Below are 16,729 nucleotides of genomic sequence, written 5' to 3' on the forward strand. Positions count from 1 at the left end.
TGCTCAACAAGCATTTACATTCACTGACCCCCACTATGTACAAGGCACTCCATTAGTTACTATGAGGGATATGAAATAAAGTATATGATTTATCCCATTATGGGGAATATAGTTTGGTAGAAACTCTGTGTGTATATGTGTGGACATGGGAAATTCTAGGAAGGCAAAATAGTGCAATTTGTTTGAAATGCAAACTTCAAACAATGTGAAAGCCTTTAGAGTTCAGACATGCATAAGACATACTCAGATATCTTTTCAAGGCACTGGCTTTAACCAGGACTGGAAAATGAGCTTCGATCCCAGAGACCATAAATGCCAGGCTAGGGAGTTTATCCAATGGAAGTGGATATCCCCTGAGGTACTGGGGAGGACAGCTATGATCTGTTGAAACACCAGTTACAAGGTTATTAAAATCTCCTATCCCAAGAGTGCAATAATAAAGGCTTGAACTAGGAGAAGAAAGGACAGATGCAAGATTTTAAAAGGGAAGAGTCAATGGAGCTAAAAAGAAAAAGCAGTCAAAGAAAATTTGAGGGTTTCCAGTCTAGTGTCATTCATGACAGGCAGCTGTAAAATAAGTTGGTTTTAGATTTGCACTTTGGATGTCACCTGGATGCAGAGATCCAGGTAGAGATGTCCAGAAGTCACAAATGATAACTTGAATTTGAAAGGTGTCTTCCTAGAGGTGATTACTTAACACTTGTGGGAAGCAAAGAGATTGCCAGTGTGGAAGAGGACCAAACAGAGGAATAACCATTTTATTGGGTTAAAGAGGAAAGAGGTTAAGAGAGGACAAGGTCATAAGGCCAAGGTGGAGTCACAAGGAGGTAGTGGTCAATAATATCAAGTATCATAGGGAAATCAAAGAGAGTAAATACTGAGAAAAAAACCTTAAGATATAGGAACCAAGAGATCCTGGTGATCTTTTCAAGACCAGTTTCACTATGAGGCCAACAGCAGAGACAAGCATACTGTTAAGTATCAAGTGAATAAGAGTAAGTTATACATCTGAAAATTCAGCTGCTTAAGAGAAAGAATACAAACTCAAGGATATATTAGGTTATAGGACTATGACACAGATTTTACAATCTCAGAATAAGTTTTTAAAAATAAAGTGCTAAATGTTACACTTCTATTGCTTACCTGGCAAAGATGAATTCATACAACTCCAAATTTCAACCTAAAATTGTAATCACCAAAAGGCTTTTATGTAGATAATGAGTTCCTAAGTATGACATTTTCTACAGAAATTATGTATAGCTAATTTGATTATGTTTGTCTCTAGACAGTCAATGTTCTAGAACTATATGAGTATCAAGCAGCTATTCAGGGAAGAAAAAATAAAACTGAGATATAGAAATATTGCTTGTTCTTTCCCCATCATCTAAGAGCACTAAGGATGGGGTTTACGCAGGATACTTATTGGAACCACTGTTTCTAAGCACAATGACAAAAGTGTCTGTGGAGTGACTAAGGAAAAATGTGTCATCCATAACTGTTTGATCACTTTTCCCGCTACATGTCATGCAAGCTACCATATCCAAAGAGGCTCTCTCATGTAAGCAGACTTTCTTAGCCTGGCCCATGAGCATCCCAAATACTGAGGATGGCCCGAGCATTAGAGACATTTTAAGTTACATGATTCCAACAGGCAAGCAATATATCTATAGTATACCAGAAAATGGGAAGATAGGAATAATGAGAAGTCATATATTTTCCCTTATCCCAAATCCAACTTTCAAAACAAAATGAGTAGAATTATTATGGTTTTCATAAAATCATCAAAATATAATAACAAGTAAAATTCCAAGTTTCAGATAAACTATTACAATGAAATTTAAAGACTAGACTGCATTTACATTTAATATTGTTCTTATACCTGCACTATAGAATAAACAATAAAAAAAGGAGGACAGTATCCTATCCAGCAATTTGTGTGAAGGTCTTTTTAAAGTATCTAGTTCAGTCTATCATTTGGACTACACACCCCAATCGTTTTGATAAATTCACCAAAGCTAATAAAAGTGATCCTTAGACAAAAGCTTCTGTAGTAAAATTAAACAAGACCTACCATCGTTTCAGGGCAATAATCTGGAGCTCGCTGCAACAGATGTTTTAGTCGGGATTCACTTTTTGAGGAGAATATCTATTCGACATACAAAAAAAGTTTTTGTAACATTTTTCATATGAAATAAGAGATAAAATTTGTTTTCCTCTAGATTTATCAATTGTCTAGAATATTTTTCAACTTCTATTTATAAATGGTAAACCTTTGGAAAGACCCAAGTTAAAGCTGAGATAATATTTCTTAAAAGGTTTGTTAGTTTGGCAAATAATCAAGAAAGTCCAAATAGAGCAAGTCTAGACCCTTTTCTACTGTCAAAAACCAGAGAAAACCAGGCTACCACCTTTAAGGATAGGGGAGAGGAAGAGACATGAAAACAGTCAAAGAAAGAAAAAAAAGATAAATTTATCCTAAGCTGTCCTAAAAAACGCTTTTAGTCAACTGACCACAATAAAAAACAGACTAGGTCACACCCTTGACATTGGTGAAGAACAAATTTGTGAATAGCATTGTGGTATAACTTCTCCCGAAAATGCCATAAAATAGAGACAAAATTATTTTTTAATAAAGATGCGGAGGAGCCGACAAGTTCACTCACCAGGCTAACTGGCTCACTTTCAAATAGGACTTTTATTAATGCAACTATAATTCAATGTCCCAGTAAATTATAATCATTATATATATCAAACCTGCATGGTTATATGCAAATAGTCAAGACTGTAAAAATCCATAGTACTAAGGACAATGAAAAAGGATTTACCTTCAGTTAGTTTTGGCAGTCATTTTTCTCCAAAACTACCAACAATTAATAGGTGAAGAGAGCTAGACTACTACTTTTTTGCAACCCCTAGTGAATTAATGAATTAATGCACTTAGCCAATTACCAACAATGACAGGTAATGATACAAAAAGAGACAACCAGACGCAGTAACCGTTTATGAGTAAGACTTGCCAAATAGACTAAACAAAAACAAAACCTAACCTGAGTCTGATCAAGCTTCTGGGTCCATTTCCAAAGGTAGCTGCTAGTTATGTGTTGCTATCTAAATTTAAACTTTAATCAATTAAAATTAAACTGCAATTTTATTCCTTAATCTCCTTAATCACATTTCAAGTGTTCACTTGGCACTTGTGCCTAGTGCCTACTGTGTTGGATCACAAACACAGAATGCTCTAAGTTTACCTACCAGTTACTAAGAAATATAGAGGAAAGAGGAACACATTAAATGATACCATGAGGATGCAAAGAGCATAATTCAGACTAGGAAACTCTGCAGGACAAATGACCAGATTTATTCATCAGATAAAGTACAAGGAGAGAAACTCATAGATCAAAAGATACGGACATATAACCAATTGCAATACATGTACCTCACCTGAATCCTGATTCAAACTAAGAACAAAAACTAAACAAAAAGTTACAAAACAATTAAGAAATCTGAAAGACAACTAGATATTTGAGATCCCCTCTTTTCCTTTCAGCAAGCCACATTTTCTAAGAAGTGATAATGGTATTATAGTTTGTTTTCCTAGTACTTATAATTTATAGATACAAACTGAAAATTTAAGAATCAGATGATATGACCTGAGATTTGCTTCAATATAATAGGAGGGAGGAGGGGGTAGGTGCATAAATGAAAACACAACTGGCCTTGACTTAATAGCTGAAGCTGAATATGGGGTTTATTATACTTTTCTTTACCTTTGTGTGTAGTTGAAAATTCCCACTGTAAAAAGATGAAAAGAAAAATAGATGGAGAAAGACAAATACCAAATAATTTCACTCATTTGTGGAGTATAAAAGCAAAGCAAAACAGAAGGAACAAAACAGCAGTAGACTCAGACACTGAGAAGGGACTAGCGGTTACCAAAGGGGAGAGGGTGGGGAGGGAGAAGGGGATTAAGGGGCACTGTAATTCACAATCACAATATAGGCAGGTCACCGGGACAGTAGTACAGCACGGAGAATATAGTTAATGACTATAACATCTTACTACGTTGGTAGAAGTGACCGCAATGGAGGGGGTGGGGACTTGATAATATGGGTGAACCCTGAACCACACTGTGTTGTGTATCTGAAACCATCATAAGATTGTGTATCAATGATACTTTAATTTAAAAAAATAGATGGAAAAGACAACAATGAAAGGTAGGAAAGAGTGAAAAAGAGAATGGAAATAAAGAAAAGAAAGAATGAACATGTTGTTGGTAGTGGAATGGGAAGTGACAGAATTTGGACAAGAGTACCGCCTTTTGGAATAAGCCCGTCCACCATCTCAGAGAGACCTAGGTTTCACCTTAGGCTACAAGCATTCTCCGAGGACATGTCAGCAAGCCACAAGCCCACCTTTTCCCTGACCCCTCCCCTCAAAGAGCCCACCAAAAACTCTGGCCATAAAAAGCCTCTTGGCCTGTTAGAGACCCTTTATTCCCCCCTTTGTTCTGCTCGCCAGAACAGAGGTCCCTCTCAGGTTTAGCAATAAACCTGATTTGGACTATGGAGTTGGTATCCCCTCTTTTCCTTTCAGGAAGCAGCACGGTGAAGGCCAGGATCCATTCCCTCTTCTCTCAACTCCATCTTCTCACAAAACAGAATACCAGAAAATAAAAGCAGAAAACCTACAAGTACTTGAAACCATTTAGAACAACGGGAAGAACAGTGAGCCTAACAGCCTTCTTGGCCATAGCCTGGTGGCTAAGAGCATGGACTTGGTAATCAAACACATCTAGATTTGAGCCTCTGCTCCTCAAGTTACCGGCTTGGAGAACTTGTCAAGTTAGTAACTTTTCTATACCTCAATTTCCTCACCTATAAAATGCAGATAGCAACATTATTTCCTTCAAGGACCTGATGTAAGAAGTAAATGAAACAATACATCTTGGGACATCAGGAAAAAATAGAAAATTTTGCTTGCCAGATTCCAGTTTCCTGAATAACTAACAAGCAAAACTAAGAAGTTGGGCAATCTGTCAGGTCCCTTCTGTCTTAAAATGATGATTCTATTAAGGAGAATGAATTAAACTGAAAAACACAGTTACTGGAAATACATTTAGCTGAAAGAAGGCAGCACGTATATACTTACAGATAACAACGTACACAAACATAAGCAGTTACTTTTCTCACTAAACAACTAGCAATCACACCTAAAAAGAAAGATGAACGCTTACCCAGATATATATGCTATGATTATACAAATCATCTCATAGCAAAAAAATTTAAAGACTGAACTTATACCCCATTCAAGGCAGAAAAAATCAGATCACAGGGTTAACAATCCTGATCTTGAGAGGTTTCTTTACCCATACTTACCTCCTCCCTCTGTCTTAACTCATTTCCCTTTGTCTTCCAACTAGCAAAGTCCTCTCATCTTGGAACAAATCTTTTCCTGCACTGACTTACTGACTTCAACTAATATCCTACTTTTTCCTTTCATTGCAACCATTTCTTCATCAATCAACATACGAACATTCACTGATCAGCTTCCAGGAGCAGGGGTATGAGTACAACAAAAATGAGTAAGATACGTCTCTAAAGTCAAAGAATTTATAATGTAATTGGGAACATAAGACATAACATAAAACTGAACACATTCTGTACATAATAAATTTAAATAAAAAAAGTTTAAATCCCTGCCATATGACTTTTAGCCCCACTACTCCAATCAATCTAGAAATATTTATTTAGAGTTTTGAGTGTTAGGCACTACTTTAAGCACTGGGGGATTCAGCATAAACAAAGGAAACAACCATCACCTCTCTAGAATAACTGTCTCCCCTAACTATCTTCTTTTTAAAACTTAAAAAGTTCTTTTCTCAAACTTCATGACTTTCATTTGGCACCTGACACCTTATTTTACTATCATAAAACACCAGCCCTCACTTATTATCTAGATTCCAGTCCTTAAAGTTTTAATTCCAAATCACCAAACTGTCTTCATACTGTGGTTTCTTTGTCCACTGACAGCTCAGCAACTCACCTTCCCCTGAAACCAAATCTTTTCCCCAGCCTCCTATAGCCATCAGGGTAGACTATTCATTGCAACTCAAAACCTGTATGTCGTTAGGACTCCATTCTTTTTTCATTTCCTATGGGTTGAATAAATAATGATTTTTCACTCCTGGCATTTCTTTTTTTTTTTCGTTTTTAAATTTTTTATTAAGGTATGATTGATACACAGTCTTATTCTGAGCGAGCTCTGCTAGTCTTGGCAGTCTGGCCTCTCTCCACACCACACTCATTCACTCTACCAGTAACTGGGATGCCTGACTTCTCTGACTGTTAAGTTTGTTCGGAGGAAGCAAACATGTGTAACCCAACCCTTCCTTCTCTGCCTCTGGGATTGTCTAATTCTGTAGGTTAGTGTGTATCTGGATATAAAAGTACATTCAACATCTGGGTAACTAGTAAGAGAAGTAATATCTGGGTTCCTATCTGCCTTATTCCTTTGCCTTATCTCTCATTTGTTAAGAACTTGGTCAGGGAAGACTGTTCTTTATTAAGGTGACTATAGTGTTCACTTAAATTGCTAAGTTAAAGAAATTCTAACATTACAGATTTTAAGAAATTAGACCTTGCCTACTGCAGAGGCCTCATAAAAATCAATCACCCCATGGAACACCAGTGGAAAAAACAAGAGGAAACAAAGCAAAAAATCAGGAAAGCAATGCTTCCAAAAGTAGCAGAGCTACTGTAAAAGCTCCCTTTCAGTGACACCATCAAGGGGCCACTTTTGCTATTAAAAGCTATTGTTCCAGCAGTAAATTTGCAGAAAATGTAATTTACTATAGTGTTTTGACATGAATTCTACAGTAGCCATCAGATGAGTTGAGTCACTGCCTTATTTTATAACTAGAGTATTTTGTAAATTCTTACTAAATTCAAAATACTGTTTGAGAGAAGTTTTAATCCCAGTTATGTAGCTCTCTAAATTTTAGAAAGTGACAAAATCCAGATTATTATTTGAGAACTCCTCCAAAAGATGACTGACACCATTAAGTCCCAAGTGCTTAGGCCTAGAACTATACAATCAAGATGATTAAAGAAGATAAAACTTTACAAACAGGCATTGTCTCAGGGGAACTTGCCTAAAAAGGCTCAACCAGCAAAATTCAAACCTACAGAAAAGTTTCAAAAATGGCACAACGTACATCCACATAGCCTTCATTTAGACTCACTCATTACTTTTCACAACATTTAACACTTACTACATATTCTATTTTGATGAAACATTTTAGAATTTATTATAGACATGATCATTCATTCCTTAACCCCAGCATGTATCTCCTAAGAACAAAGACACTATCAAACCACAATAGAATCACCGAATTTAAGATGTCATTGATACAATATTATTACAGTCCATATTCAAATTTCACCAATTTATCCCAATGACATCCTTTATAGCAATCTTTTTTTATTCCAGAATCCAATCCAGGCTCATGAGTTGCATTTAGTGGTCATGCTTCTTTAGTTTCTTTAATCTGGAAGTTTCCTAGCCTTTTTCTAACACTGATACCTTCGAAGAGAACAGGCTGTTGTTTTGAAGAATATCCCTCAATCACGGTTTCACTATTGCTTTCTGATGATTCAGGTTATGCATTTTTGGCAAGAATCCTACTAAAGACACTGTGCTCTTTTCAGTGTCTTAAGTCAGCATACACATGTTAAATCTATTCCATTATTGGTAATGTGAACTCTGATCTCTTGGTTAAGGTGCTGTCCAACACATTTCTCCAAAACAATTATACTTAATAAACAGTTATATAACTAAGAGCCTCTACAATTATTATGTAAGCTTACCTGTTCACATACATCATGGCACATTTGGTTATCCTTTGAATGATTACAACACAATGCACCTAGGGAGAAAAAATAAACACCTGATGTTGCCTACTGTTTAAGTAGACAATATGATTAAGCTAAATCAGATAGTTATACAAACTCTTTATCCAAGATTATTATTATTATTCATTTTAACTCAACAAACCTTCACTATGCATCCATTACAAACCAAGGTCAATGCTAGGTTTGAGGGCTTGGTTGCTGCCATGGGAGACTGTCATGTAAGAGTAATAGCTACTGTGTATTGTGTACTTTCTATGTGCCAGAATTTTACTTAGTTTATTATCTCATTTGATCCTTACAATTCCCCTATGGGCTATATTCTATTAATATCTGTAATGAAAGGTTAAATAATAAAAAGACAGTTAATTTTGTTTTGGACATGTTAAATTTAAGGTTCCTACAGGACATCCAGATGGAAATTCCAGTAAAGTCAGAAAGCCAAGCCTAAAGATCCAAATGTGGAAGTCATCAGCACAAAGAAGGTATATGGAAAAGAAAGTCATTGCCTGGAGAGTGTTCCTAGTGAGAAGTGGACACAGCAACAAATTCTCAAAAACAGCAGTATCTGAGACACAGGAACAAACAAGGAAAGAGACTGAGATAGAATAGTCAGAGAGGCAGGTCAACTGAGAGTGTGACATCACGGAAGAGGGAGTGGTTAGTATCATGGACCAGAACATTCAGGTTAGACTTAAGAAAGGTTGACTTAAGTCAGGTTGACTTAAGAAAGGAAATGGATTTACTAAGTAGGCGGCCACTTAGTGACCTTCACAAGGTACTTTCTGTGGAGCTGGTATAAGTGAATGATATTAAGGAGCAAACCAGAGGTGAGGAAGTATGAATAGCAAATAGGCTCTCAATAAGTCTGGCAATGACTGCAGGAAAAAAGAGTGGTAGTTACAGGGGGATGCAGGATCAAGGCAGGAATCCCCACCCACCTTCTTTAGAGTGGCCTTTGTCCCTGGTTCCTGGAGACTAAATCCTTGGAATTTCCTGAGTAACAGGAATGCCTTTTTTTATGCCAATAAGGTGACCCATGGTCTCACTAGATAGCTTCAGGATGGGGACTGGCCATGCCAGAAAGACTAGTCATGTGATCAGAAGGTTGGGGCTTTGAGCCACATATCAGCCTGACCTTTCAACTTCCATAGGACAGGGGTATTGGAGATTGAGGTCAACCACATCACCAGTAACTCAATCATGCCTATGTGATGAAATCCCAATAAAAACTCTAGGTTCTGAAGCTCAGGGGACCTTTCCTGGTTGGTAAAGACATATGTGCCAGGAAGGTGATGCACACTGACTCCATGAGGAGAGGGCACAGGCCTGCATTTCCTCCCAGACTTGCCTTGTGCATCTCTCCATTTGGCTCCTGATTTGTATTCTTTGTAATAAAATTGTAATCACAGTTATGATTACACTCTGAGCTCTGAGTCATTTTAGTGAATTACCAATTTTGAGGGGGCCATGGAAAGCCAGGATTTACAGCCAGTTGGTCAGAAGTGTGGGTGGCCTAGGGACCCCCAAAGTGTGGCTGGTGGCTGGAGTAAGGGCAGTCTGGTTGGGGACCATGCCCTTTAACTTGTGGAGTCTGTTTTAACTCTGGGTAGTAAGTGCCAGAATTGAATTGCCATAAAGCCAGCTGTGGTTGAAACAGAATACAGAGAAATGAGGCAATTGCTGGAAAGGGATATGGGTTCAAGAGGCACTGTGTTTGGGGTCAGGGGTACAATAGTGAATAAATGTTATGCTTTCTGAATTCATCCAGGTTTCAGTGTAACGGTAGAACAAAGTCTAGACAAGAGGAAAGGATATAAGGACACTAATAAAATAAGTGGGAAGCTGACATTCATTTTCGGGTGAAATGGAGATTATATCTGAAAACATAAAGGGTTGAGATGGGGTTGGGGACTTGAGGTAAAACTGTAGAGGTCTGGAACAGCCACTCTGGAGAATAAAGGAGGCAACTACAGACATATTTCTCAAATTTGTGTCCTATGAAACACTGTTTCATGAGTTGTTGATATCTATTTCTCAAGAAAAAATGCTTCATGTTCAAATAAATTGGGAAATAGAGGATTAAAAAAAGAGAATTACTGCTGTACTTCATGAAGGCTTTAATATTTTAATATGCATTATTAATCTCCTAAAAAGGAATCACTAGACAGATTTCTCAGGGCACACAACACTTCTTTCATGCTACTTACTAACATTTCAGAATGCCAGTTTGAGAAACACCAAATTAGAAAAAAAGGAAAACTGCTGCCAAGCAGCATTATGGGTCCAGAGAAATTCATAAATTGGCTATGGAGATAATCAGCAGGGCTTTTTTACTCTTCTAGAGTACAGCTCACTGGAAAAAGATACAGCTGGATGGATCAGGGGCTGTCTAGACTGGCAAGACAAAAGAGACAAGGAGATGAAAATACTACATTTCAGGCAGCTACATCTGATAAGATGGTTAAATATATATATATTTGCAACAATCTTTGCAATTGAAATCTATACAATTTTGGCATACAAATTTAGAGGAAAGCAGAGCCTTTTTGATTGCAGGTAGGCTTTGTACTGGGGAGAAATGAACAAGTAAATGAATTAAAAAAGTCCTTTTAGACCTTACCAACAAGACTTCTAAGTTGGAAACTGAAAATTGTTTTCACATAAAACAACAGGGTATATACTATTGGCATATTACTATAGTTTGGTTTCATAAAAGACTATTGTGGGGCTGGCTTTCTAACACTATTTCTCTGGGAAAAGGTATTCTGAAGTTCTGAACATACAAGTTAAAAATTCCGAAGAACATTAACATTTCACTAAGTTTCACAAGAAAAAATTTCCTTGCTTGTAAGGCTACAGTTACTTTCTTAGAAGCTCAATTTCAAGGTGGGCCCAATCACTCATGAAGCTTTCTCACCAACACCCACCCTCCCCTGCCATGCCACACCATGCTACCTCCATCTTCTAAGATTCTGTTATGCTCCTAGCCTCACTGGAACAGGGAAGGCAGGCAGGGGGTATAAAAAAAGGCTCGCCTGTGTGACACTGATGTGCTCTCTGAAGTGCTCTAGAAGTTGCCACTTCATACTATCTAACACAAAGGTCATATGAGGGCAAAAAATCCAGCTGATCACGAGCAAAGATAACTCAGGATAACATACGGTCCCAATAAGCACAGGCTTAGCAAAAAGTAAACAGTCAGGCAGACAAGAGTCTGATTTGGGACTAGGGATATTTGAAAAAGTTTGTTGGAGCAAAGGTCTGTTTAGAACAGAAACAGAAAACATGTTATAGTCCTGTAACAATGGAAGGTTTTATTAAAAAAAAATTAGCCTATTCTTTTCCTATTTAATTGTAAATGTCAAATTTATAGCAGTGACACCCAAAGTTAAAATTTTCAAATAATTCCTTTTTTCATTAGGAAACCCCAAAATGTGGAAAAGAAAAAGGAAAATGATCTATACTCGCACTGTCTTGCCAGATCTGTGTTGACATTCTGACATATTCCTTTCTAGTCTTTCCAAAAGCCTTCTGTTATTTCCGACAAGATGGTGTTAAAAAGGGCAACCCAAAATCCTCTGGTAATAACTCCCCAACCCCTTACCCCTCCCAACCAAGTATTCCTCTGTAATAGTACATTTCCTCCCTGGAGAAGATTGCCACCTCTGTGAACAGGCAAGGGGACAAATGCTCCATCACATTTTTCATACTTTATTCTTAACCTTAGCTATTATTATATTAGTGTACATTTTTCTTCCTTTGAAACAACAAAAACTTATTAGAATCTTTAACACTGCATATTTTCTAAGAAATTAACATCAACTCATATGCTTTCATTAAGCATGGAAGAAGGGATTCAAATGTAATTAATGTGTCAATTAAAGGTCTTTGTCTTTTTTAGAGGTATTAAAATGGGTTAATTGGGTCATTCAGCTATTAGAGTGCAAAAAGTACTCTCAAGACCTAATATTTTATACAAGAGAAGACAATGAACTCTAGAAATGTTTTGTTTTTACAATTTGAGTCTAATCTAATTTCTTGTTCTTCAAGAAAAATAGTTTAAAACTCTGCCTATTCTCATAAAATGAACAAATAAAGGTAAATTAGTTTAAAATAAAACTTGATACTGACATGATGAAAATAAAAACACAGGTGTTATCCTCATTAAAGACATAAGAATGAATGTCATATTTTGCATTCTTCTTCTAAGAGTTTGTAATTATAAAATTAATAAAAAGCAAAACTGATTGCTAAAGGCCAAGCATGCTGAGTTTAAGAAAGTATTAGCGTAACCTAGAAATATGCAAGCAGAATTAATCAATAATTAGAAACATCAAGGTTTGGTTGTTAGTTTGGGCCACATGTGTACTAAAGAGAGGCAAATAAGCAGGAAGCACATGCTCCTGCCACAAGGGGAAAAAAGCAACTTCTAAAACCAACCCAGCATTAAAAAAAACAAACACACACCTAATCTAAAACCAAAATATTCATAGAACTACAGGATTTTTTGAAGTTAAAAGGATTTTGCCAGAGAAGCCACCTAAAACCTGTAATTCAATTTGGTTAATGAAAAGCCAGTCTTGTTTTTCTTTTCTAAAGAACATAAAGACCCTCCTCTAGTTAATGTCTTCCTAAAGAATTACTAAAACAGAATATATACATATCCCACAATGAGGGGGGAAAAACCAAATCTGAGCTGACACTGGAAAAAGGTCATTCTAAATAAAAAAGATATGTTAATGAAAAGTTTGACCTTACCTTAAATCAAATTTTTCTTTTCAAAACAGCCTGGAAACTCACAACCATTTTAAAACATTTAAAACTGCAACTTTAACTTACAAATGCATTCCTGTAACTGTCACATTTATCCCTTTAAAAATACACGTGTTTGCATTTATGTACAAAATTTATCGTCAGCCAAGGAAAAACCAAACAAAAAATGATTATCCATATACCCATTACCTGTAGTCAACATTGCTAACATCTTGTCATAATGCTTTATCTATCTAGACATATATATATATATATATTTTCACCCCCCCAATCAGTTGCAAGTTAGATATCCTCCACTGCTTGCCTCATACTTCACTACCACAAGAGCCAATTGTATTTACTTTATTCTATTACCAATATGACTCCCAGATTAGTTTTAGAGTAGACCTTTCATGATATCATGGGCCTTCCAATGAAGGGCCTTCAATGACTTCCTGCAATTATTCCCTATCTATCATTTCCCAGTCTTCTTCTAACTTTCTATTATTTTTTAACAATGAAAGCCTTGAGTACATTTACCTTGAACACAGCCTTCTGCCTGAAATGCTTAGGGTCCTCTTTCTGCTGACCTATATTGCAAACATCGTTCAAAGTTTAAATCCCATCTCAACTTTTAGTAAGCCTTTCTTCTCCAACAACTCCAAGCCAGAGTGGTTTTTGGATCTTTTTTTTTTGTTATTGTTATTTAAGGCCTATTATTCAGTCAGAACTGGAAACTTTAACACTTAACTCATCTCTAATCATTTCATGTGTGTATTTATGATATCCTCAGATTAACTGTAAATTTCTTATACCCATTTAGCATGGTGCTCAGCTCAAAAACTTTATTCATTGGTTAATAAGTAATAATTTCCTAGTTATACAAGGCCTTTTCACAGAAAAAGTTTCACTGTACCACTTCAGTACCACATTTCATACGGTGACCAACCAATTAGTTAGCAAAACATCATATGAGTTTTTGGCCTAGGGCGAAAGATAAATTGCACCCAATCATATACTCAAGAACAGAGACATGCAGCCATTTGGGGGTGGGCTCTGCAGCTATAAGGTCAAGAGCTGGGGCTGGAGAAGTTTAAGTTTTATGGTGGTGCAGAAACCATGAGTAAATAGAGGAAGCTGGTTGGTGGAGAGCTGGAAATGCAAGAGATGCACAGAGAGAAGCTATGAGAGGTAGAAACTGTCTTTAAAAGTAAGCTTCATTCCTGGCAGCTCCAGTTCCCACAGCAGTTCCTGAGGTTGTGCTGTGCTGAATTTCCTATCCTGGGATTTCCATGCACGTCCCTGTTAGATGCTACATTAACTAGCCCCCTAATCTTGAGGCACCTTGGTTTCTTTCCTTTAGGGACCAAAAGAGCATTAACCCAGACACTCATCACTATGAAACAACTAAAGCAAATGACTCTCACTATTAACCCCATGAAAGCAGAGACCATGTCTGTTTTGCTTAACACTTTCTATCTAGTGACTAAACAAGGTATATGGCCCTATTAACAGTTCAAAAAATACTTACTGAATAGATTAATTACAGGTATGAAATTTAGCTTAATGAACAATGGATCTGAGGCAGTTATTCCTAATATCCATCTTAAGCATATACAAAAATGGAACATTTGATTCTCTTCCTAGCTTATCTGCCAACCCTCCTACAACCTGTTCCTCTCCATCCTCCCGACCTCAGTAAATGGCATAAATTGCTCAAGGTAAAAATCTATGCATAATCTTTAATTCCTCCTTCCTTCACTTCCCACACCCAACCCATCAGCAATGTATTCTGAACCTCTCTCCTTCTATCCTCACCACCGCTCTAAGTCACAATCATCTGCAGAAGACTAGACTAGTCACCCTGCTTTGACTCCTATCCCTACAAACCCTTTCATTTCATTCAGCAGAAAAATCTAAAATATTTATCAAAGCATACATCTCTTACTTAAAAGTCTGACTTAAAAGTTTATTGGTTTCTATCTGCACATGGAATAAAATGCACAATCCTTATGTGGCTTTTTGTAAGGCTCAGTACCATCAGCCCCAGCTACCCTTTTGCTCACTTTGTTGTTAGGACTTTTGGTTCTTTCCTGCTTTAGGGCCTCTGCACTTCCTGGTCCCTATCCCCATCCTCCCTAAGGACAGCACCTTCACAATTTTCAGATCTCTTGTTCTGAAATTTATTTTCTCAAAGACGCCTCTTGTCATCACTCTGTAAAGAACTGCTTCCCCTCTAATCACACAATTGTTACCATTTGGTTTCCTTCATAGCATACTTATCACTATCAGAAATCATTTTATTTGTTTATTGTCTTTTTCTCTCCTCTAGAATGTAAGCTCTTTGAGAGTAGCAACTAGAACGATACCTGGCATATAGTAAGCACTCAATAAATATTTTTTGAATAAACAAATTCCTGCATTATCTGTTTAGTTCTTTTAAAAAGCCACATTTATAACATATAAAAACCACCTCCTTGCCATTGTCCCACATTCTTGTAAAAATGGCACACAGTGAAAATATGCCATTGTGAAAGTATGATTAACAAAAGACTACTTAAATCTATGGATACAAGACAGGAACTTTTAGCAGCGTATCAGAATATACTATCATATCTGGTCTATCACCAATCCTAGCTCTTTCTAAACTGTGGGCCAAGATACTTTTTTGAGAAGAAAATCTGCTTCTTATTACTTTCCTCTAGAAAGGCGTTTGCTTTTTCTAACTTGAAATTCATTACATTCTCTTCCAGGATTCTAGGCTATTACGTAATTTCTTAAATGTCAATTTACTGAAACCTAGCCCTTAATGTCACATCTTTCTCTCTTTTGTACTATTACAGAACACCTTAAATAGGAACAGAGCTACTATCAGGTGTCATGACACACAGATCCTAAAACTGCAGCATAGGGTCCCATCCAATCCCCCAAAGGGAACACTACAAGTATGGCAGGGAGGGGGCCTACCGGGGAATGGGACTGTACACTGGAATAGGAAGTGAAGCATTACTCCAATGTAGAGGGAAGGCCAAACTTCACAAACGATAATAATCATTGGGCAAATAATATCACCCTCCCTCACTGCCACCTCCCAGGAACAGGAATGAAAATCTCCAAGTTAAAACAGATAAGACTCGTAAAGCCTTATACCAACCACTGGGGACACGAGTACCCATCCTTAGAGAGGTAAGGAGAGGGGGAAAGAAGGTTGTCTTAATCAGAAATACAAGCCAGGCCTTCATTGAAATACAATTTAATATTGTGCTCTCAATTTTTGCTTAGGATTGAAGAACATTTCCACACTTTCTACAAGTCCACAGTGGATGCTTTTGTCCATTGTATTACTCAATGTCCTTTAATGTAAGGAACCAGGCAACATACACTTCCTAGAATTTAGTGCAAGAGCCAAATCTCACTTTTAGATCAAACTTGGAATTTTTCTTCTTATCAAACAATGCAACTCTATGTCACCATGGACTTTTAAAGCTGGAAGAGCCTTCAGGAATCATCTAGGCCAGCATTTTCCAAAGCATGCCTTAGGTATTATAAATAGCATTTTATAAGCAAACAAGTTCTCTCTACAATAATTTTATTGAGATATAAATCATGTTACTTAAACAAGGAGGTCATTAGACTGCGGTGGCTTTAATGCCTTAGCAGCTTACCTAAGCAAACCAAAACCTAAGTCTATGGACAATCCATCACAAACAGCCACGCATGCTTTCTCAAATAAGGCAACCACTTACACTATAGGCAAACAATTTCCTTGCTTTGCTTCTACCTCTTCTCTATCAAAGTCTTTCCCCAGCACTTGTCACTCCCCATTTGAAGCTGCCAGATTTAAGTCTCAAAATTTTAAATTTTTAATATTCCTGTTTTTATATTAACAATAACGAACCACTAAATTCATCCTTTTAAAATGTGCAATTCAACTGTTTTTAGTGTATTTATGGAGTTGTATAACCATTGCCACAAATTTCAGAGCATTTTTTCATTACCCTAAAAAGAAACCCCATACCAATTAGCAGTCATTTCCTCATTCTCCAAACAAGCAAGTTTCTTTACCA

The 16,729-nt window shown here is 36.9% G+C and overlaps 1 protein-coding gene across 7 annotated transcripts in view; it reads right to left on the bottom strand.

Moving 5' to 3' along the window:
- The window catches only part of RECK (reversion inducing cysteine rich protein with kazal motifs), a 66,344-nt gene that overhangs the window by 47,391 nt on the left and 2,224 nt on the right, over positions 1–16,729 (bottom strand). For 2 of the 7 annotated variants that reach the window (XM_073227612.1, XM_017674007.3), the window contains exons 2-4: positions 7,866–7,924; positions 2,072–2,146; positions 1,144–1,180 (exon numbers count right to left, since the gene is read on the bottom strand). The exons of 1 other annotated variant lie outside the window; for it this stretch is intronic. In XM_073227612.1, coding sequence (XP_073083713.1) covers positions 1,144–1,180; positions 2,072–2,146; positions 7,866–7,924 — 171 coding nt within the window. Of the gene's footprint in view, positions 1–1,143; positions 1,181–2,071; positions 2,147–3,767; positions 3,793–7,865; positions 7,925–16,729 lie in introns of all 7 variants that reach the window. 4 more of the 7 variants (XM_073227625.1, XM_073227607.1, XM_073227604.1 and 1 more) reach the window with 3 other exon arrangements.

The sequence above is a fragment of the Manis javanica genome, chromosome 2 (genome assembly GCF_040802235.1).
Source record: "Manis javanica isolate MJ-LG chromosome 2, MJ_LKY, whole genome shotgun sequence".
Taxonomy (NCBI): Eukaryota; Metazoa; Chordata; class Mammalia; order Pholidota; family Manidae; genus Manis; species Manis javanica.